At 40.3% G+C, this 21200-nt stretch overlaps 2 protein-coding genes and 1 non-coding gene across 3 annotated transcripts; 2 read left to right on the forward strand and 1 right to left on the reverse strand.

Annotated features, from left to right (window-relative positions):
- Nucleotides 1-880: 880 nt before the first annotated feature.
- Nucleotides 881-8336, reverse strand: LOC137609091 (cytochrome P450 2K1-like). The gene is made up of 9 exons (XM_068335842.1): nucleotides 8071-8336; nucleotides 7815-7977; nucleotides 7530-7679; nucleotides 7170-7330; nucleotides 2908-3087; nucleotides 2654-2795; nucleotides 2220-2404; nucleotides 1962-2103; nucleotides 881-1881 (listed from the first exon to the last, which is right to left on the reverse strand). The coding sequence occupies exons 1-9, from the start codon at nucleotides 8278-8280 to the stop codon at nucleotides 1694-1696; spliced, it is 1521 nt and encodes a 506-aa protein (XP_068191943.1). The 5' UTR covers nucleotides 8281-8336; the 3' UTR covers nucleotides 881-1693.
- Nucleotides 8337-12572: 4236 nt separating this feature from the next.
- Nucleotides 12573-18078, forward strand: LOC137610040 (tubulin epsilon and delta complex protein 2). Its single transcript, XM_068337462.1, has 9 exons — nucleotides 12573-13016; nucleotides 14140-14186; nucleotides 14892-15465; nucleotides 15547-15600; nucleotides 15687-15765; nucleotides 15897-16041; nucleotides 16311-16382; nucleotides 17153-17346; nucleotides 17455-18078. The coding sequence occupies exons 1-9, from the start codon at nucleotides 12913-12915 to the stop codon at nucleotides 17593-17595; spliced, it is 1410 nt and encodes a 469-aa protein (XP_068193563.1). The 5' UTR covers nucleotides 12573-12912; the 3' UTR covers nucleotides 17596-18078.
- On the forward strand, nucleotides 13392-13465 carry trnat-agu (transfer RNA threonine (anticodon AGU)). Its single transcript has one exon. It is a non-coding gene; the product is annotated as a tRNA-Thr (tRNA).
- Nucleotides 18079-21200: the final 3122 nt, after the last annotated feature.

The following is a 21200-nucleotide window of genomic DNA, read 5'->3' on the forward strand; positions in this document are numbered from 1 at the left end:
TCACCAGGCATCTATACTCCTCCTCCTCATTGTCCCTGATACATCCCACGATAGCAGTGTCATCTGCGTACTTCTGGATGTGACACAGTTCTGAGTTGTAGCAGAAGTCCGCAGTGTACAGGGAGAACAGATGGGCCACTTTGCTGCTGTGGAGGGGGGAAGGAGGCCATGGGATAGGGTTAAGGCTGGTGAGCTGCTGCTGAGGTCGTGAGGGTGGAGGGTGATAGGGGGTGCGGCGGGGAGGCCTGGTTGAACCTATTGAACAAGTCGTTCAGGTCGTTGGCTCTCTGCACCCCACCCCCCTCTGTTCTGGTCCTGGCTTTGTGTCCAGTGATCTTTCTCACACCTTCCCAGACGTTCCTCATGCTGCTGGTGCTCAGCTGCTGCTCCACCTTCTTCCTGTATACGTCCTTGGCCTCCTTTACGCAGCGTCTAACCTCTCTCTGTGCTTCTCTCATCTCCTCCTCATCCTTGATGTTAAGTCATGAACAATTCCCCATGAAGCTGAATGCCAAAGTAAACTGGTCCTACATTCATCAGTCCATAGCTGGCTCTCTGTAAATTCCAACCTGTAGTTTACACAGTTCATTCATGCACATTGCTAGGTCCAAGCCTAAATTAAATTGGTCTTTTTTTTCCAGAAATATGATTTGGTCCCCAGAAGAAGGCATGGTTTGTAAGGCGTCCAACGCTATCAGCTGCTTAGAGATTCACAGATTCTTATTATTTTGCATGAATTTGTCTTTTGCTTGTTAGACATAAGACAATAAATCAAGGAAAGATTGACATGAAAATGTTGTTTATTTTGATTTTAGGTGACAATGGATTTGAAGTTACATTTTATTTCTATTTACTATTATGTTAAAAAAAAACCTCCTACGTCTAAGTATAATCTATAAAATCAAACAGACTGACACAAATGCATTAATATATATTGCAGTCACATTTTTGTACTACAAAATACCACATATAAAAACAAGTGTTTTATATATTTTTTAATCTAATTAATGCAAATTTTTAAGTTTATGCTCACTGGTGAATGGCATTTAAATATTCCCTCTTGCCATTTAAAGGGGTCCTATTATGAAAAACACATTTTTTCAGGTCTCTACATATACATAGTGGTCCTCCTTAACCAGACCAAATCCTAGAATCTAGAAAACAAATGCTTCCTGAATGAATGGATATATTAAAAAAAGAAAAATCTACAGCGGATACGCTCAAATTTGTAATAGTTCAATTTGTGACACAACAAATTGAATGATTGATAGAGTAAATTGACCTATCCTGAGTTATATTTGATTGTCCACCTGGATACATAGTGTAGATAGAGGCAGCTCAGAGAGGGGATGCTGATAGAGAGAGCTCAGAGCCACGCCCCATTAACACAGAGCATTTCAAAACAGATGTGATTTTAATCATAGTCAATCAAAGATATTGAGGACTATGGATCACTTTGGGGCAAAACATTTCAAATACAGCGTAGTTGGACACCTGGCAGCTGAATGACATGCACTAAAAAAAACCAAAAACCATTATATGGGAACCTTAAAACAAAGTAACAGACGAAACTGATGTTCAGACTTGAAAATGTAGACTTCATAGCCTGTTATGCTCTGTGTGGGGCTGAGTAGAATCATATTTGTGCAGTTCTTGCAAAGGTAATTAAAAATCCATGCCACTGTTCTCTTCCTTAGTGACGACTGACGGCACACAGCTCATGAGCTGAAGGGGCGAGGGTGAAGCCAACAGCTGGTGTCAGATCCAGTTCATCCTCTGTAACTCCAGGTGGAGGAGTAAAACGGAATCGCTGGAGTAGGGAGGTGAAGAAGAGAAAGAGCTCCATCTTAGCCAGACCTTCTCCCAGACAGACCCTGCGACCTATGAACCAAGAGTTTTACAAATTGTTTAGCTGGATCCTGTTTAATTTCTTGACAACTCGAACTTTAAAATTGTTGTACCTCCAGAGAAGGGCATGAAAGCATCTCTCTTGGTAAATTTACCCTCCTTATCCAGGAAGTGTGAAGGGTTGAAAGTGTTTGGGCTCTCCCATTCACTCTCATCATACAGGACAGAGGTGAGAAGAGGGAGCACAGTCGTTCCCTATCAGGCAACAAAGAGGCTATTTGTCTTATATCTAGTAAACAAAATTTGGGGAAATGGATGTATTCATAGATTTTTCTCTGTGGAATTGCTGAAAGCGATGCGAACAATCAAACCTCTTTGATATAGTATCCCTGAAAGGTGACGTCTCGAGTGGTTTTGTGAGGAAGAGCCATGGGGACAATGTTGGCGAGTCTTTGTGTCTCGTGGATTACAGCGTCAGTGTAGGGCATGTTTTTCCTGTCTTCCACACAGAGCTGACGGTCTCCTAACACCCTACTCAGCTCCTCCTGGACCTGGTCTATCAACAGAGAAATGGTGATATCATATTATTTGTGCCCTTATGCTAGCAAGGCAAGCATCTACAGCAATGCCAGCAGCTTTAGCAGCCATGACTATGTGCTGAGCTTCCTTTTTTTTTGTTATTAAATACCTTAACTTACCCACCATGAGTCTCTTGGCACATTTATTACTTTTGTCCTTCAATGTAAAATTTGCAATGGCAACCAGAACTATGATGTAAATTCACAAGTGTCATCTCTGTCCTTGCCTTGAATATGTGGATATTTGGCCATAAACAGTAAACCCCATCTCAGTGTAGCTGCTGTGGTATCGGTACCGGCACCAAACAGGTTGGAGACTGAATATAACAAGTTTTTCTCATTGTACTGAGTCTCCATCTCGCAAGAACCCTTTGAGAAAGAACACCATAGCTCAGTTTGTTTTGTTATAACTTGGGCTGAACATCATTATGAAAAATTTCTATTAATGTTGCATGAAAATATAAAAGATCAAATAATTTACCTCGTCTTTCTGCTTTCTGATCAGAAAACAGTCCACGAAGCCTCTGCATAGTTCAGGGTTCAGTGTCTCTTTCAGAGTCGTAATTAAATGTTTGCTATTACTTATAAATACCTCCCGATTTTTCAACACTAGCTGTCGGTTTTTAATCCAGCAGAAGAGCCTGGGGAACATGTTGTAAAGCTGTGATGGAAAAGAAAAAAAACAGCAAAGATTTATGAAGACAATATTCTCTGGGGATTTTAAAGTTTGTGCAGAATAAATGTATGAAATGTATTCAGGAAGACCTAATCATCAGCATCCTCAATTACATGTTTGTTTCTAACGTACATATTTACAGAGACAACATTTAACAATGTACTGAAATAATGTGATGATGATGATGTCAAATTAAACTGTTGTCATGAATATTACGTATTTCAGCATGGATGCAGCTAATATTAGCATAAAGCTCAGCAAGGTAGCTGAGCATCCAGCCGTTGGAGCTCCTGTTCAGTTGTCAGAAGGTCAGACAACATGAAGCTAAATGCAAAATTGAAATCAAGGACCAGAAGTAATTTTTTCCATCAGTATTTTTTTTAACTCAATCTATAACAAGGCTGTCAGAAACTGCAACGTCCCGCGGCTTACCCTGACCTACTTTCAGAGTAGAACAGAGTACCCTGAAAGTAGTGTCTGACTAGTGCATTAGTGCATATGGAGAAGGCCAGTATGAGTAAGACCCTAGATCAAAGCTATGGGGGTGTCAGTAGCTCAGTCCATTAGGTGTGCATAGCATGCATAGCTAGTGCATAGCGTTGACCTTTCAGGGTAGGTCAAAGCTATGCACTAGCTTTGACCATAGTTCTAGTGCATAGGTAGATTAAAGCAGTGGTCCCCAACCTTTTTTGTGCCACGGACAGGTTTCATCTAAGGCAATATTTCACGGACCAGCCTTCATTTGCTCTATAATCGTTAATGACGCCAGGACAGCTGTAGTCTAATAATAAATCATCCGCAGTGGTTTTATGTGAAATGCAGACATCAAGAGACAATAAACAAACAAATGCAGCTTCGCAAGGACAGGAGTTTGGAAATGGAAACAGGGTTTGCGATACTTTTTGGGTGATCTCAGGATAATCTGCTTTGATTTTAATCCAGTACACTGGACCGGTGGTGGGCGCTTAATTTAGGGGTAACCTGTCACGTGACCGAGACCGGTCAAGCTTGACAGACGTCACTTTTCAAAATAAAACATCTTTCCGACTCCGAAATAAATTAAACGGAAGTAATGTAAATCACTTTTTAATTCTGTGCGGCCCGATACCAAATGACCCACGGACCGGTAGCGGTCCGCGGCCCGGGGGTCGGGGACCACTGGATTAAAGCACTAGATTTTGATCTATGGTCTTACTCTCTCGTCTTTCTAGCTTATCCGGTTCCTGAGTGTAGAAAAGTTTAAATTTGACCTTGACCTAGTTTTCTGAAGGTCAAGGGCATCGTCTCATTTTCATCCCCTTTGCTACCCCAGTAATGTGCTTTTTCTTTCATCTTACTATCTCTGCGAAGATATTTGGTGGACATACTAATGGACGAACAAACGGACGACCGGACGAACACACGAACACTGACAATCATAATGCATCACCACTTTGAAGCAGGATGTAATAACATTGAAAGCTGTACATAAAATCTCTTTCCTATATCATCAGTGTTTTTTTAAATGAATGGAACTGCATTCTGATATCCCTTATCCACTGTGTGACAGGGGATATTTACTGAACGAGCTCATTCTGTTCTGCGCTGCTACGTTTGAGAGGTGTTAATCAGAGGTGTCAGATGTAGGTGTTAAGTGACTCGCCTATAGAGAGTGGATGAATAGTTGTCGAGGATTATGTTTCCAACCCAAATAAATTATTCTGTAGGAGCTTTAAACAATACAACTTTTGTAAAATAATGTTCTGCCATTACTCTTTAATTCACGGTATTATATAACACTGCCATCTGCCAACCAGTTAAAAATTTCTTTTTGTGTTTAAACTAATGTCATCTTAAAACATACTTATCTGTTAATCTGTTTTCAATACTTTGCAGTTTGTATAAGTGCAATGGCTGAGAATAAAATGATTGTGGATATAGCCTATTATTTGAATCACCTGCATTGATGTAGGGATTTATTTTATGAACAATGGGGCTTACGAACATAAAGAGAGGATTAAAGGTCTGCAGTGTCACCATCTTTATACAGCACTCTTTGTTAGGTCCTGTAATGAATACTATACAGAACTGTTTTGTTTCCAAACCTATGGCAGTTATCATCAGGAGTACATCTGTACATTCTTCTAGCTGTCATACAGAGTGTGATGGCAGGATATGCAAGGAAGACAAGATGGTGTGACATTATCACACATTTCTCCCATTATATTAAACATCAAACATCTGTTATCATTGTCAGAAAAAAGCAAGTCACATCAAATCTGTCATGCTCAGAGATTTGGCATTGGGAGGTTCAATCTCATGTCAAAATGAGTAAGCAGAGACAACTTATTGGTTTGGTTCCAAATAAATACAAAACACAAACAGCTTCAAGTAGGGATGGGTTCAACAGACTGTCATCACACCTGACACTTCCTGCATTCCTTTGCCTTTTTTTTTTCTGTCTTTGCAAATATTTACAGTGAGGAGCATAAGTATTTACACCCCCTGCGATTTTGTAAGTTCTCCCACTTAGAAAATAGGGAGAGGCCTGAAATGTTTATCATAGATGCATTTCCACTGTTAGACACATAATCTAAAATTTTTTTTTTAAAAATCCGGAAATCACACCATATGATTTCTCAATGATTTATTTGTATGTTATAGGGGTTCATAAGTATTTGCACTCTTGAGAAAATCAGTGCTACTATTTAGTGCATTCTTGAGAAAATCAGTGCTACTATTTAGTGCAGAAAACTTCTTTACAATTACAGAGGTCAAACATTTCCTGTTGTTCTTCACCAGGTTTGCACATATGGCAACAGGGATTTTGACCCACTCCTCCACACAAATCTTCTCTACATCAGTCAGGTTTCGGGGCTGGGCTGAGCAACACGATGTTTCAGCTCCCTCCAAAGATTCTCTATGGGATTTAGGTCTGGAGACTGGCTAGGCCACTCCAGAACCTTGATATGCTTCTTACGCTGCCACTCCTTGGCCATCCTGGTTGTGTGCTTCGGATCATCGCCATGTTGGAAGATCCAGCCACAACTCATCTCCAATGTTCTGACTGAGGGAAGGAGGTTGTTGTTCAAAATCTGACAATATATGACCCCATCCGTCCTCTGCTTAATACAGTAAAGTCTTCCCATCCCTTTTGCTGAAGGGGAAAGGATGACTGCATGTTGTTTCCACCCCGTACTTCACAGTAGGGATGGTGTTCTTGGGATTGTACTCATTCATCTCTTTTCTCCACATACCACGAGTGGAGTTTACACCAAAAAGTTCCATTTTGGTCTCATCTGACCACATGACTTTCTCCCATGACTCCCCTGGTTCATTCAAATAGTCCCTGGCAAACTTTAGACGGGCCCTCACATGTGCTGACTTCAACAGGGGAACCTTCTGTGCAACGCATGATTTTAAACCATTACACCGTAATGTTCTACCGACAGTAGCCCTTCAAACTGTGCTTCCAGCTCTCTTCAGGTCGTTGACCAGCTCCCGCCGTGTAGTTCTGGGCTGATTCTTCACTTTTCTCATCATGAGTGATGCCCCACGAGGAGAGATCTTACATGGAGCCCCAGTCCGAGGTAGATTAGCAGTCATGTTTAACCTTTTCCATTTTCTAACAATGGCTGCAACAGTTGATTTATTCTAACCAAGCCGCTTCCCAAATGGCCCATAGACCTTTCCATTTTTTTTTTTAGATTATGTCTCTAAAAGTTGAAATGCGACTAAGATGAACATTTCAGACCTCTACCTATTTTCTAAGTGTCAGAACTTGCAAAAATCACAGGGGGTGTAAATACTTCTGCTCCTCACTGTATGTCTAACTATAAATGATTGAGATTACTGATTGTTAATTAAGTAGTTGAGAAAAGGTAGGGTTAAATAAGCTTATGCTTCACCTCAATCCTTTTTGGACATGTGGGAGTCATTGCGTTGACTATTGTTATTGTTGTTCTGTCTACTTCAAATGCTCTTATTTGTTTTTCTGTTCAGTGTATTTTGTTGTTTTACTTGCACATGCACAAAATTTTAAAAAAACATTGCCTAAATTATTGTAGTGTGCAATTTAAGAAACATACCTGGATTTGTGCAGATCCAACTAGTCGTATGTTCTCATTGGCTTTTTTCACCATTTCTATAAAGAGTTGATCATTGTATTCAAATCTGCTTCCATATACAATGGAGGAGATGATATTTGATGTTGCATAATTGACCGGAAGTGCTGTTTCAAAGGGTTTCCCTGTGAAGTTGTAGCATGAACAAATTGATACGTAAGACTGAGAGGGAACAAGAAAAGTCCAGTTATGTATCTCGGGACATGGACATGAATGAATGTAAAACATGAATAATAATGAATGCACAGCATGTTTCTGTGAGTCAATAATGTCATTCAGACTTGTTTGCTTTTTTATGAATTATCTTTTCCTTTAACTCCTGACCTTTGTGATCGTCAAACATTTGAATCAAGTGGCAGCATTCCTCCAAGATTTTATCCTCTGCCATTCTTTTGCCCATCCCAAAGTCTCTCAGGGTGGTGAGGGCAAAACGTCTCATCTCTCTCCAAGTTTCTCCATTTGTGAACAGAATCCCTATTAAACATGAGACGCAAGTGAAAATGTATATTATTGTACACGTCTCTAGTCATCAGTGATTCACTGAAAAAATACCTAGAATACGAAAGACTTAACACACAAAAAAAGCAATTTTGTTTTCAATGGACATACCATGACCTTGTGTTATATCTTGAAATATAGGGGCAATGTCTCGATCACCAAACTCCTCTGCGTTGTTGACAAGAGCTTCCTTGACTGTCTTGGATCCTGCCAAGACGACAACTTTATTTGGTCCTAAGTAAACCGTAAATACGGATCCATATGTCTTTGAGAGCTGTAAACAAAAAGTTGAAAATGTGTGACATTTATGCAAATAAATCTTTTTGATAAATTCTAAGATATTATGGAAAAACGGAGCAAGACTCACCTCAAACAGAGTTTTGTAGGGTCTCTTGAGATCAAGCTGTAATAGGTTGCCAAGCAAGGGAAGAGGTCTCGGTCCCGGGGGCTCCTTTACTCCTTTCTGGGAGATGTAGTTACTGGAAACCACATAAAGAACGAGCAGCAACACAACAGCCCCCAGTAGAGTGGTGGAACTGGATGAAAGGAACAGAACAAAATTCTCGAAAAAAGACATTTGTTCTGCTGTTGTCTGTTCCCCTCTGGCTGAGCTTTGGTCCTGAATCCAAACGCTTGTTATGCTCAGACTACACAATGCATTTACAGTATGAGTGTAAAGTTATAGGCCCCTCCCAGTCCCTCTTGGCTGTCATGAGAGAGTGTCAAATCTCGAAGGTGATGCAAAAGTGTCAGTTAAAGGACTCAGACCTGTTTTCACAAGATTTGATCTACTTTGTTGACAAGTTAAGGCACAGTTATTTATAAAGAATCACGACAGTGCCCCATGGAATGTATCTTGTCATACCGGTCCTTAATATCCAGTCTACTCTAGTTGTCAGTCTGTGAAGACAAAGACGAGGGGTTTGCTGCAAACTTAACATAAGTTGGATTTTTAAAAAAATCTTTACTAATGAGGTTCTACAGTACACTCCTCCTTGTCTGCATCCGTGAGAAGTAAAGGATAGATTTCCCACATTTTGGTGTAATGACAATATATGGACCAGGAGAACAACATATTTCTTGAAGATCAGTTTGAAGGAGTGCGTGCAGGAATTTTTAAACTTGCCATTAACATTCCAAAACAAGGCATTTTTACTGTAAATATCATAGGGAAGGGTAGAGCATTGGTAAGGCAAGCTGAACAGATTATTAAGACCTAAGGGTACTTTAGATATGCATTTAGAGATTTGTTTTATTTAACCCTACTTTTAAGATGTTTAAAAAAATTTAGTTTACAAGAAAAAAGTCCTAACCTTTGCTTACTTACATTTCATGTTAGTACTCAACCCTCCCATTATCTTGGGGTTAAAATGACCCACCATTGCATCAAACCAACTTCTATTTAACTTTTACATTTATTTTGATTATTTTTGAGGAGGAGGCAGTTAGAAACAAGAAACTGCAGTCACAGACTGCAACATCCCGCGACACCCCTGAATTCAAAATTTTACCCTGATGTACTACTCCCCAATGCCTATGGAGTTGGAACCTAGTTGGATGCCTCATAAACAGAAGAGAAGAAGGCTCATGGAACACCTTGGAAAGGCACTTGTAAGTCCACTCATTAGAAGAAGGGAGCTTCTCCCCTGCCCATAAGAATCTGTACCAGTTGTGAAAGCGGTTCAAAGTCGAGCCAAGGATCTAGGTGTAGGAGTCAGCCACTGCCAAAGCTGGGGTGAGTAAGAAAAAGAAGTGTCAGATGTGACCATTAAAAGAATGATAAAACGCAAACTGCTGCAGGTGTAAGAAATGTATCAATGAAGGCCATTATTAAGAATGCTTCATTTTAGCACAATGGTCTTATATAATTTTAGCACAAACATTTATTTATTTATTTATTTATTTATTTATTTATTTATTTATTTATTTATTTATTTATTTATTTATTTATTTATTATTCCTATCCTCTGGTGCCGTGAATATCTTGACGTTCATACTTTGCTGTGGTACTCTCTTTATAACTTTGTTTTGGAACTGCACTGCATGTGGAATTCTAACATGCCATAGTCATGTGGTACATGTTATAACTTGTCAGTCAGTTGTAGGAGTTGAAAAATGAACCTGTATTTTGTCCACTGTAGGAAATGACAAGTGTTACTGGAATAGCATGGGGCCATGTTTGCACTGTAACTATGTCAGTAAATAAATCTATGGATCCTGCTGATGTCTATACCTTTGCTTTGTCTGTCCTGCGATAAATTATGTAAATAAAAAAAAAAGGAATAGGTTGACAATCATAACAAAGAAATGTTAGCCCATGTCTCTGAGGGGAAAGTTTAAGTGATGTCCTGAGCCTTTGAATGTTGTACTGAGTGTTCTGTCATCTGCCACCTGCCATTCTGTCAGTGTAGAGCACTGAATAGCTAATGTTTAAGGATTTGTTCTGTCATAGGGCCTTCATAAGCCTTTATAAGCCTGCACTGCACAGCACAGTAGATTAATAAACATCCTTCATTAAAGCATGGAGGCTCCCTAATGATCAATGAGTAAACATAAAGGTTCATGCATAAAGGTTATGCCTTGTAATTATCCAAAAACTAGTAGAGTAACTGAAAGGCTGCTCGTCACTCGCCAACAGGCAACGTGACGAGTACGTAACCAAATCACCTGAGCTGTATTCAATAAAGAAAATCAATTTCATGTTACTATTTAGCTGGTGGTGTGCTCTTAGGTCTTGAGTGCTGATAGACAAGGAGTCACTGAAATGAAAGGAGATTCCACGTCTCAGGTGTGTAAAACGTCTATATTGTCATGGAGGAGACTGACAACTCACTGAATACTGATGGCCCAGAAGATGTCTGTGTAGGTTCTCAGTCATCCCGGTCATGGTTATCCAAAAGCTGTTTAAGTCGATCCACTGGATGTTAAGAAATTTCTTGAAGACGTTTTGTCTCTCATGCAAGAGACTTCTTCAGAATAAATGAGAATGTGCATCAGGTACACCAAACCACCTCAGGCTCGTTGTGAAAACAATGATTTTCCAACATTTGAAGGACTACAGTGATACACAACACAATATGACTAAGAAAAAGGTGAAGTGACATTTGCAATATTAATTTTTTAATCAGTCATTTTTGGAGCATAGCCACAAATTCCATGCAAACATCACTAAACTATTTAGTGAATTTACCAGTGATTAGTAAATTCACCTTTTATATTGTTTTTTATACATATATTTTGTGTAACTTGGAAAGATGTTTTCAATTTTAGTATGAATGTGCATAGTATAAACACAAAACAATACTCAGGAAACATCTGTCACATACGGATTCATCTGTTAGCACATATGTGGAGAATAGAGAGAGTAGAGTAGGACTTTATTCATCCCATCCCTTCAGGAAGTTCCATCAGGGAAATTAATTAATGTAGTCCTACATCAAAAATTAAGACAAAGCCTATTCATCAAAACAAATATCTCTTGTGTTCCTTTCAGAAAACTGGTGCCTGAAGGTTTAAGGGTGACTTCTCATAAGAAATTAAACCATGGGAGCTCATCCCAGCAGGCACTGTCTGAGAGGTAGTGTACACCCTGGACAGGTCACTGTTTCATCACAGGACACCAGACAACATCCATGGAGAATCAAACAATGGTTCACACTCACATTTTACATCTACTTTATACCTAATATTTTTGGATTGTTTGAGAAAGCCAGAGTACCTGGAGGGAACCTTGGACGACAACAAAAATATCCAATGACTGAATTCAGATGTTCTTACTCTGAGCTGCCAGTGCTAACCACTGTATTGCTAACCTCAGACAAAAACTTGGCTAAAACAGTCAATAACATAAAATATTCATCAATTTTGTAATTACTAATTAGACTATTCTGCAAATTTACAGTCAAGAGCATTTTACTTTGTTTATTTTCTTTTGAAAAGGTGAAATGGGGCAGAGTTGGATGAGGACGTAATGTAATGGACAACCCATTATTTTCAAGAAGTCATGATTTGTGCTTCCAGGAAATTAGGTCTAAAGAAGCACAAACAAAACACAGATTCATTGCATCCTCTCTACATGCTTTTGGGGTATTTTGATAATTATAAATAATAATTTAATGATTTTCCTGTTGTTTTCTATCCAGTGCTTTTCATGATTTATGTCGATTTTGACTTATGTTGGTTTCAGTGTGACTGTGTAGCATAATGTATTGTGTGTATCTGTGTGTAGGTGTACAGAGTAGTGGGAGACTGTCTGTGGGATCTTAACGCCTGACTGTAACGTAGCAGCCGGCTGCAATGTCAGATGCTTAGTTGGCGGAGCAGATGAGAGCAATCCCTACTCTGATTTGTGACAGAAGGCTGGTGATTCAATGCGCACAAAATTGTTATTGCAGGTTGTCAGCCCCATGCATGTGACAGGAAAATGATGTGGTTACTAATCCCATAATTGGGTTCCATCTACAGCCGTTTAATGACTCTGATACGAGAGAACTTGTTTTTTTTAATTGAGCATGGACGCATCATGCGATTTGATGAACGCATGGTACCAAAACATGTCAACATGGTTCTTGTCATGAGTCGAACAACAAACAGATTTTCTAAATCTCAAAAGTGGTACAACATCGAATCCTTTTATTTTTTTCCCCAAAAAATATTCAGTGTTTAAGGGATATCCTCCTCTCGTACCGGACATGGATCATACTGAATACACTTAGGGAAAACCACATTACACTCAAGTTTGCAAGTTTGTATTTAATGCTATGTCAAGGCAACGTGAACGTGCAGCGTCTTCTCGCGAGAAGTGAGTCAGGACAGAATCTACTTCTCGCGTCGATTCTCGCGAGAAGTGAGTCAGGCGTAGAAGTAGATTGTTAGATATATTTTTTGGTCTTTTCAGGCAACTTTAGCAACAGCAAACAAGTGGCATATTTATATATCGACAATATTATAGCAATACATTCTTAATATTGGTTCACATTAATTTCAATAAGTAATAAAGCTTCACCAGCACTTCCGGATCCGCTAAATTCGTTTTCGCGCGGCACACCGAACCTTTTTAAATTAAACATGTCAACCGATGACGCCATCCTACTTTATCAAAAGTAGGTTTTCTTAAAACATATGTCAACGTTAAGTGTTTAAAGTGATATTTAATACTTAATAAGGTTGTCAGGTGTTGTCAAGGCAGTAACCACAGCGCGACTCAGACATGTCACTGCTCCATGCGGTACAAGAAGCGATCAAATCGTGCAGAACGGAACAAACCAGGATCAATGGAAGAATTCAGCTCTACAGAGAGATCCTACAGACCCTGTAAGTAGCTACCGGACGTCATGTTTTAACATCGGTACTCATGTCGTCACTTGTGTTCATTTGTCGAATGAAGTAAAGTCAAATAACTTCCCCTCCAGGGGATCGATAGTTATTTTCATTTCATATATATGTCTTATAAACGACGAAGTGATGAGCTGCAACTATGTAATACATACTTGCATGAAAAATTTACTAATAGAGGCAGTGTTTGTTTCCTTTGTAGAACCGTGTTCGTCCGAACAGGAGATAGCGCGTTCTGAGCGATGGCCCAAAGTCACAGAACAAGTCACTGGTTACGATACATGTGTCGAAAACCTACATCTATTATTATGTGGTGTCTGATAATTTGTCAATTATTCCCTTCTTTCATTGGCTGGCGCTGTGGCTTAGTTGGTTAAAGCGCCTGTCTAGTAAACAGGAGATCCTGGGTTCGAATCCCAGCAGTGCCTTTTGGTCCCATCACCAAGAGTCAAGCACAATTAATTGTAATATTGTATGTAACGCTCGGTCACAAATACAACGAGCTCATATTCGTGACTCGAGTATATATTTCGCATACGATGTGAACATTTATGTAAATAAAGGTTAATAATAATCCATTTTTCAACACAATAAATTTTCGTCACAATAAATGAAATGAACTTAAATGATCCCCGGAGGAAAACTATTTGTCCACTCTAGTGTTAGTCAAGTCTGTTAGTCACATGCATAGTATACTTTGTACAGGCCCATGACGAACACACACACACACACACACACACACACACACACACACACACACACACACACACACACACACACACACACACACACACACACACACACACACACACACACACAAAAGGGGCCTGTAAGCATGCAGATGAGAAGTAGAGCTGTGGGCAGTTCCTTCGTGGTGCACCCCAATGAGCAACTTATAAAGGGGACGGTGCCTTGGCAGCACTCAGTAGGTGAAGTAGCACCTCTCCACTGCCAGTTACATGTATAAATGTCCATATTAAAAAAAATAACTCCATAAATCAATATTGCTCTCTCTGTCTATTCTTTGTCTCTCTCCATGCATATACACAGAATATGCATACATATAAATATATGTGACATCACATGATGTATTTTCCCACAGATCACATAACATTGAGGAATCAGAATCTGCTGATGACAGTGCTACAGGTAATAGTATGATGCTTTTTTTCACAGTAAAAATACACACTGTAATAAAGCTATAGTTGTGTATTGTATTTGTCAGTGACGTCAGTCAGACCAAAAATTGTTAATTAACCTTGTGACCGGAGACTTGTGACCCCAGCTCCGAGCACCCACGTCAATGGAGGTGGAGAACATGGGCCACTCTAACTCATTGTTCGCAATCTCCAGCGTGATCTGGGAGTTAAAAAACTTGGAGTTTCAACAAACATTCCCAACAGACCCTTAGAACACGTTTGGGCCTATTGAGTCTGTTCGCCCCCTACCCTTCCAGCGGATCCAGCTCACCACCAGGTGACAGCCCTGCCCCTCTCTTCACCTGAGTGTCCAAGACACACAGTCGGAGATCTGATGATACGACAACAAAGTTGATCATTGACCTTCGGCCTAAGGTGTCCTGGTGCCATGTGCACTGATAGACATCCCTGTGCTTGAACAAGAAGTTTATTCAAAACAAACTGTGACTAGCACAGAAGTCCAATAACAGAACACCTCTTGGGGAGGGCATTCATCCCGGTCTCCCTTTTCCAGGTCTCACTGTCATTGCCCATGTGAGCATTGAAATCCCCAAGAAGAACAATGCATGATGATCTTATATCTTTAAAGATAACTCAAGGTTATACAGTAAAGCAATACAGTTTTAACTAGATGTTTGAATGCTAATCTCTTTAGGCACAGATACCTCACCAGGGGAGAAAGAAGATATAGAACTGCTTGAACGAGCCCTGAAGAAAGCCCTTCATGTGCGTACGGGTAAAAAACTTTCTAAAAAGGACAAAGACAAACAATCTGTCCCTCCAAAGGCACCAGGCACTTCAGTTGTCACATCCAAAGACAGAATACATGCCCCTGCAGATAAAGACAGTCAAAACACTGCCAAGTTTAACAGAAAAGAGCACAAAAGACCTGGTGTCTCAGTGACCTCCACACTGGGTTCAAAGTCAGTCGTATATAATCCTGGGCAGTGTAAAACCACAGTTATTAGAAACATATTTCCAAGCTGTCTCGCCTCCTCAAGTGGGATTTTATATCACCAGGCAGCAAGGAAATCACAACAGTCGATCTCAACTCCTGACTGTCTTGATCTGGATCAGTTACACGTCTCAACCTTCCATGCTAAAAGGAAGACTATGAGAAGGGATGACCTTGGTAAAGCTACAGCTAGCTCCGTACCTTCTTCAAATAGCACCACTCCTGTTTTACATACGAGGGAATCTGGAGCTCACCATTTACATCAACAGAACAGGTATGTATCTACAGAACTGAACAATTAAGACTTTTTTCCTGTACTGTTCTAATCATTCTGTTGGCCTATGTTTCATGGCAGGAACGTTTTTGCTCAAACATCAAAATGGAAATCTCTATTGATAAAGCAAAACAGGTGCCCAAAATTTAAACTTGATTTCACACAACTTATTGCACAGAGACTGTTTGGACGCTAAGTTACTTTTGCCCTATTATATTTAGGCTGTGGGACAAAGTGGCTGCTCTACAAAGGAATCCTGTTCCTGAAAGGAATCATTTCATGGAGAGAATAAGAGATATGGTATCCTCCCTTTTCAGCAAAGCTTAACAAAACATTTTCCACGTCGTGTAATCTTTGGAAATATACTGTAGCGTCATAGAAGTGTGATATTCAGCACATCAAGCATGTCACTGTCTCTCTGACCAATCTAGTTCCCAAAGGATTGGCCATGTGGTAGCCCGGACCAGACCAGGGCTCTGGTTAACAGTCTGACTAACCAAGGACATGACCTCACAAAGCGCTTCCAGGCAAAGGAGATTCCAGCCAAACAGAGTTCAGAATCTGACACACTTCTGGGTAAAAGCTTGGACAGCATTACTTTAAAACACACAAACTCAAATGAACCAATGAAACGATGTCAAAAGAGGGCAACAACATACTTGTTTTCTGAAAAATGTTTACTCTGATACTGTATGTCAGAAAGGAGCATTTTCCTTAAAAAGCTAATAACCCCAAAATGAGCATGTACAACATTGACAAGAAATCGACTAAATGGAAAATTGTAATTGAATTACACTTCACTCTCTCTTATGCAAGTTATGCAAATAATGTTGCTTTTAATACAGGATGTGAGCCACTTGAATTGTTGCAGATGAGAGCGGCAGAGCTCCGGAAATTTACAGGTCAAGTTAAACAAGGTAGGAAATAATCTTGTTTCCCTGCAACACAATCGTGTGTTTCCTTTGAGCAACACCTGGTTTTGATTATATATGACAAAGCGTTCAAACAAAAGCAGCAGCAATTTTAAGATAATTTATTATAGAATGTAGGTCTGTAAAGTAAAAATGACACCAAGGATGACATCATGATGAAATTATCTGATTGCTTAGGTTATGTGTGAGTGTAAGAGCACCTATACCATGTAACATGGTTTTATTTCCATCTCCTTTCTAAGAGGAATTATTATAGAGCTGAGTGGAGTGAGACTTTCCATTCACACCACAAGTGACCCTATCCCCTTCAGGGAAGGGGTTTTGTTTTTGTTTACCAGTTCTAGCTCCAGTTCAACACTGGCATGTTGCTAACGCCAGGAGGAATTTGTAGTAATTTCCAAAAGGCTATAGTTTTGTGATCCTGTTCATCCAATCTAGTATCTTACATCCACTATTCACCAAGTGTTCAGAGCGCTTTGAAAAAATCATGATGAAATATTTATAAATAAATGTCAACCAATATGATGGTTGGCACACATACAGAGACAGACATTACAGTGGCTTCATGTGCTATTGCTATAGTCATAGACTATAGAACTATCTAGTTTCTCTGGGTACTCCTCTGTTTTTATGTGATGGTGGCATCTTAAAGCAGTCTACCCTGATGTGGCAACGTTCAGGCCTAGCTATTTAAAGCTGGGGCAGCAGAGCAGGAAACTGTTTGCCCTCTTCTAAAAATAACTATTTTCCATCAGAGTGGGATACATGGGATCAATGGAGGCCAGAGGGAGGCTGTCTTTGTCCCAGTGGGCCAAATATTGTGTGGGGAGATGGCATGGTTGCACCCCTGCCCCCAACTATAACCTACACAATGGAAGCAGACCTTAGAGAGCTTGAGAATCTGAGGATGAGGGTGGCGCTGCTGCAGCAGGAGGTGTGCCTAGAGGAGGTAAGATTGTATGCTTTGCACTCCACGTAAAGTAATAGTACGTCAAATACCTGATTGTATCAACTGTTGACTGTCTCTGTGATCGACTGACCCTCTTCTGTTTGACAGGCTCTGTTTGACACCCTGTCCCCCCAACTTTCCTCTATAGTCCCCGGGCCTGAATGCCCCGATGTCAGCATGCTGAGAGATGTATATTCCCTGCTGGGTGAGGGAGGGCAGCGTTTCCCTGCCATTGTTCTGGACTCTTAACCTGACTGACTACAGAGCGGATGATTCTGCTCAACCAGTTTATAATGTATTGAAGTGCTGATCATTCTAGTGTAATTATACTGTATATAACACAAACCCCAGATCACTGTTAGTAGAGTTTAAACAATGTCTTTAAATCAGAGTGTCAAATGTAAATATTTAAGAATCTAGAGAGGGATTTGCAGTGTGCTGTGGCTATTCATACAATAACGTCATTATTTGAGTTGTTTTTTTTTTACTGTTTTCATGGATATTACTTCTGAATATGAATTACAATTCAATTACAATTTTGCTGCTGTTCAATCAAAATCAATTTATATCCAGAAACAATTTTTTTGTGAAACAATAACCTCATTTATGGGCGGCACTTTGGCGCAGTGGGTAACGCTGTCACCGCACAACAAGTTGGTTCCAGGTTCGAGTCCTGTTCTGTGTGGAGTTTGCATGTTCTCCCTGTGTCTGCGTGGGTTCTCTCCAGGTTCTCCGGCTTCCTCCCATTTCCAAAAACATGCACTTCAGGTTAATTGGCCGTTCCCAAATTGTCCGTAGGAGTGAGTGTGCGCGTGGTTGTCTGTCTTTGTGTGTGGCTCCGCGGCGCACTGGCGTCGTGCCCGCAGTTTCCCCCGCCAGCAGTTACAGTGGAAGAAAATAAATGAACCTCATTTATAGACATTACTCAGACTGTAGTGGGGCTTGTGAAAGTTTATTTGAAATATTTTCAAAATATCCATAATTTGTGTTTTGCAGTTGACACCACCACAAGTGTTGACAAATAAGTATATTGTTGTTGACAAATAGATTTCATACATTGAGGTATACATACATCGTTAACCGCTTCATCCGCTGTAGTGGGTCGGGTGGGGGCTGGATCCTATCTCAACTGCTTGAGGGCGTGAGGCGGGGGAAACTCCGGGCACGACGCCAGTTCATGGAGCCACACAGAGACAGACAAACACACAGTCATACACTATGGTGAATTTGCGGCCAGCCAATTAACCTGAAGCGTCTGTGTTTTGGTGGTGGGAGGAAGCCGGAGAACGCGGAGAGAATCCAACCAGACACGGGGAGCACATGCAATCTCCGCACAGAGCGGGACTCGAACCTGGAGCCACCTCGCTTTGCGGCGTCAGCGCTACCCACTGCGCTGTCGCCGCAGTGGGTAGCGCTGTGCTTCTGTGCTGCCCTCAAATAGATATCATTTGGATATTTGTAATTCCACTCAATAGTGTCATAAATGTTCCAATTGCTCAGGTTTATTTATGTTACTGTTCTATTTTTCAAGATGAAGTGTCATTTAATTTTAAATTTTGTTGTTTGACTGTGCTTCTGCACTTAAATATGCAATGAAAGAAGTCTGTCGTAAAACTCTTCCAATATACCAGCAGGTGTCACTCAAGTCACAGAAGTGATGCTAGAATGTGTAGCTGATTTTTAAATTACAATACAGTAATTCAGTGCTTACTTCGACCTGTGACAGAGGCTTACACTAGTCAAGGGTTTCTGTTGTGTGGGCTGCATGACTGTTGGCCTACTGGTTTCAGTGATGTAACAAAACAATTGGACATTTTAATTCTGTCTTCCACTGAAAGCATTAGGGACACTATTATATCAGAACCAACCTTCATGTATTCCATTTTTTTCCTACTGTCTGGCACGTCAGTGTTTCAGGGGAACTTAGTGTGAATGATTTTGCTCATTAGCTATGAGAAGCACCTGCAGTGTCCTCTACCAGCCTTTTTGCATATGAGGTGTTTGGTTGAATAATGGATATATCTCTATGTATCTGCCTCCTGGGAAAACGGCTATGTTTTTGCCAGGCAAAAATCTGATGTGAGGGCGTATTTCAGATGCAGGAGGGCTTGGAAAGGGTGGCGATGCCCGTGCCCACGGATGACGTGTAGATGGCGCGGGCTGTACCAGACTGGGCGACAGGTGGCGCTGGGTTCACACAGCAGGATGTGGGTGTACCTGCTGTACCAACTCTCATGTGCATACAAAACACTGGGATTTATTTACCCAGCCAAAGGCTCAAAGGGCCTGGCTCTCCGCATGCTTCAAGGTGGAAATAGCATGTTTCCCTCAGGAGGGGAATATTTTAGCTTCACATATTTGCCATCCATATACAACAGAAGCAGCTTACATCAGATACCCACTCACAAATATTTTTCAGCTCTCCTCTGCCGAAGCATCAGAAGTGTCTCACCACCCATGGATTGCAGCCAAGTCTATTGTACAGGACTGTGCTCTAACATGCTACAGGCTTATGGTCCAACCATATTCCCTTCAATCAGCACACCGTATGTGAAGGGATTACATGAGGCTGTGAAGCCCCATGAAGATCATGTCAACAGGTACCAAAATGAGCCTATATGCTCTCCTGTAACCTGCGACTACTGTCTGGATCTGGCAGTCCCCAGGAGCTCTCAGTCTTGCCACCATGGCCTAACCGTTACCCACATCTTGCATCTTTGTCTCAGTTTTCTTAGGCTTGTTTTTTGTCCAACAATGGCGGATCCAAGGCAATTATACATTCTGTGGAAGAAGCTTTGTTTTCTTTCCCACGCTTCACATACTCTCACACGGAATTCAAGTCCTTTCTTTGTCGCTCACATTTTGTCCAACTTGTTCCTTTTTTTCACCCTTTCCATTTTGACTTGTTTTAGCTTTAGTCTACTGCAGACCTGCATTTCAAGTACAAATCCACAGAAACCAAATCATGCAACCAAGAATCCACTTTTCTCCTTCAAATGCCCATTACTATTCAACACCTCCCTGTGTGCTCATCCCCTCACCAACACATTCCCCGCTTCTCCTCTTACTCCTGTTTTGTCTTACTACTGCCTTGATGCCAACAGCAGAGATCATTAGGTCATCAATTACCTTGAATTGTTTTATTTATCCCTCCATTCGCCCACTCTAAAATGGCTCCTTTTCTCAAGCTTTGAGAGAAAGGCATTGCTGGCTTTCTATCTGTAAAGCGCTTTGAAATGTCTTCAGATGTGATTAAGCGCTATATAAATAAAAGTTGATTGATTGATTGAAGTTTTTCTACTGTGGCAAATTAGGCTGTGTCCTACTCAAAAAGCATATTTTCCACTGAGAGGCATGTAAGGATTTTATATGAAAATGTTAGGTATTTCTTAATTAAGTAACTCTGAGCAAGATTTGTTCAAATTTTATAACTCATTAGAACCTAATGTTTTGCTAAATTTTTTGTTAAATGCATATCAAGATCCTAACTGTTTTAATCATATTTCATGATTTATTAGATGCTTAACTTATCATGTGCTATTTTTTAAAGATTTTGGTCAAGTTTAAGTGGATTATTTATTCGAATTTAAGTGAGATAAAGTTTTTTCTTTGTGATGTAGGTTTTATGTAGATGTGTAAACTTCAATTCCAAATCCATTCAGCAACAATTGGACATAATCAATATTAAGTTCATAGTTCATTTACAGGAACCGAAAAGGAAAAAACAAGATAACATGTTGCCATAGTAAATTCAGTGTGCCTGGAGATAAAAACAGACACTGGTACAAACATGATTAGCTTTTCAGATGTGGAGGAGTGAGATAAGCTTGTTCAGGCAAATAAAACTGTCTGGA

This window comes from Antennarius striatus, chromosome 16, assembly GCF_040054535.1.
Source record: "Antennarius striatus isolate MH-2024 chromosome 16, ASM4005453v1, whole genome shotgun sequence".
NCBI lineage: Eukaryota > Metazoa > Chordata > Actinopteri > Lophiiformes > Antennariidae > Antennarius > Antennarius striatus.

Bases quoted from the DNA above. Each gene is read 5' to 3' on its own strand.
- LOC137609091 (XM_068335842.1), bottom strand. From the start codon at position 8,280: ATGTCTTTTTTCGAGAATTTTGTTCTGTTCCTTTCATCCAGTTCCACC. The intron at 7,331-7,529 runs GTCAGGAGTTAA...ACAACTTCACAG, and splicing joins AATGTTTGACGATCACAAAG to GGAAACCCTTTGAAACAGCA. The intron at 2,405-2,653 runs GCAAGGACAGAG...CTCTGTTGATAG, and splicing joins CAAATATCCACATATTCAAG to ACCAGGTCCAGGAGGAGCTG.
- LOC137610040 (XM_068337462.1), top strand. From the start codon at position 12,913: ATGTCACTGCTCCATGCGGTACAAGAAGCGATCAAATCGTGCAGAACG. The intron at 14,187-14,891 runs GTAATAGTATGA...TAATCTCTTTAG, and splicing joins TGCTGATGACAGTGCTACAG to GCACAGATACCTCACCAGGG. The intron at 16,042-16,310 runs GTAAAAGCTTGG...CTTTTAATACAG, and splicing joins AGAATCTGACACACTTCTGG to GATGTGAGCCACTTGAATTG.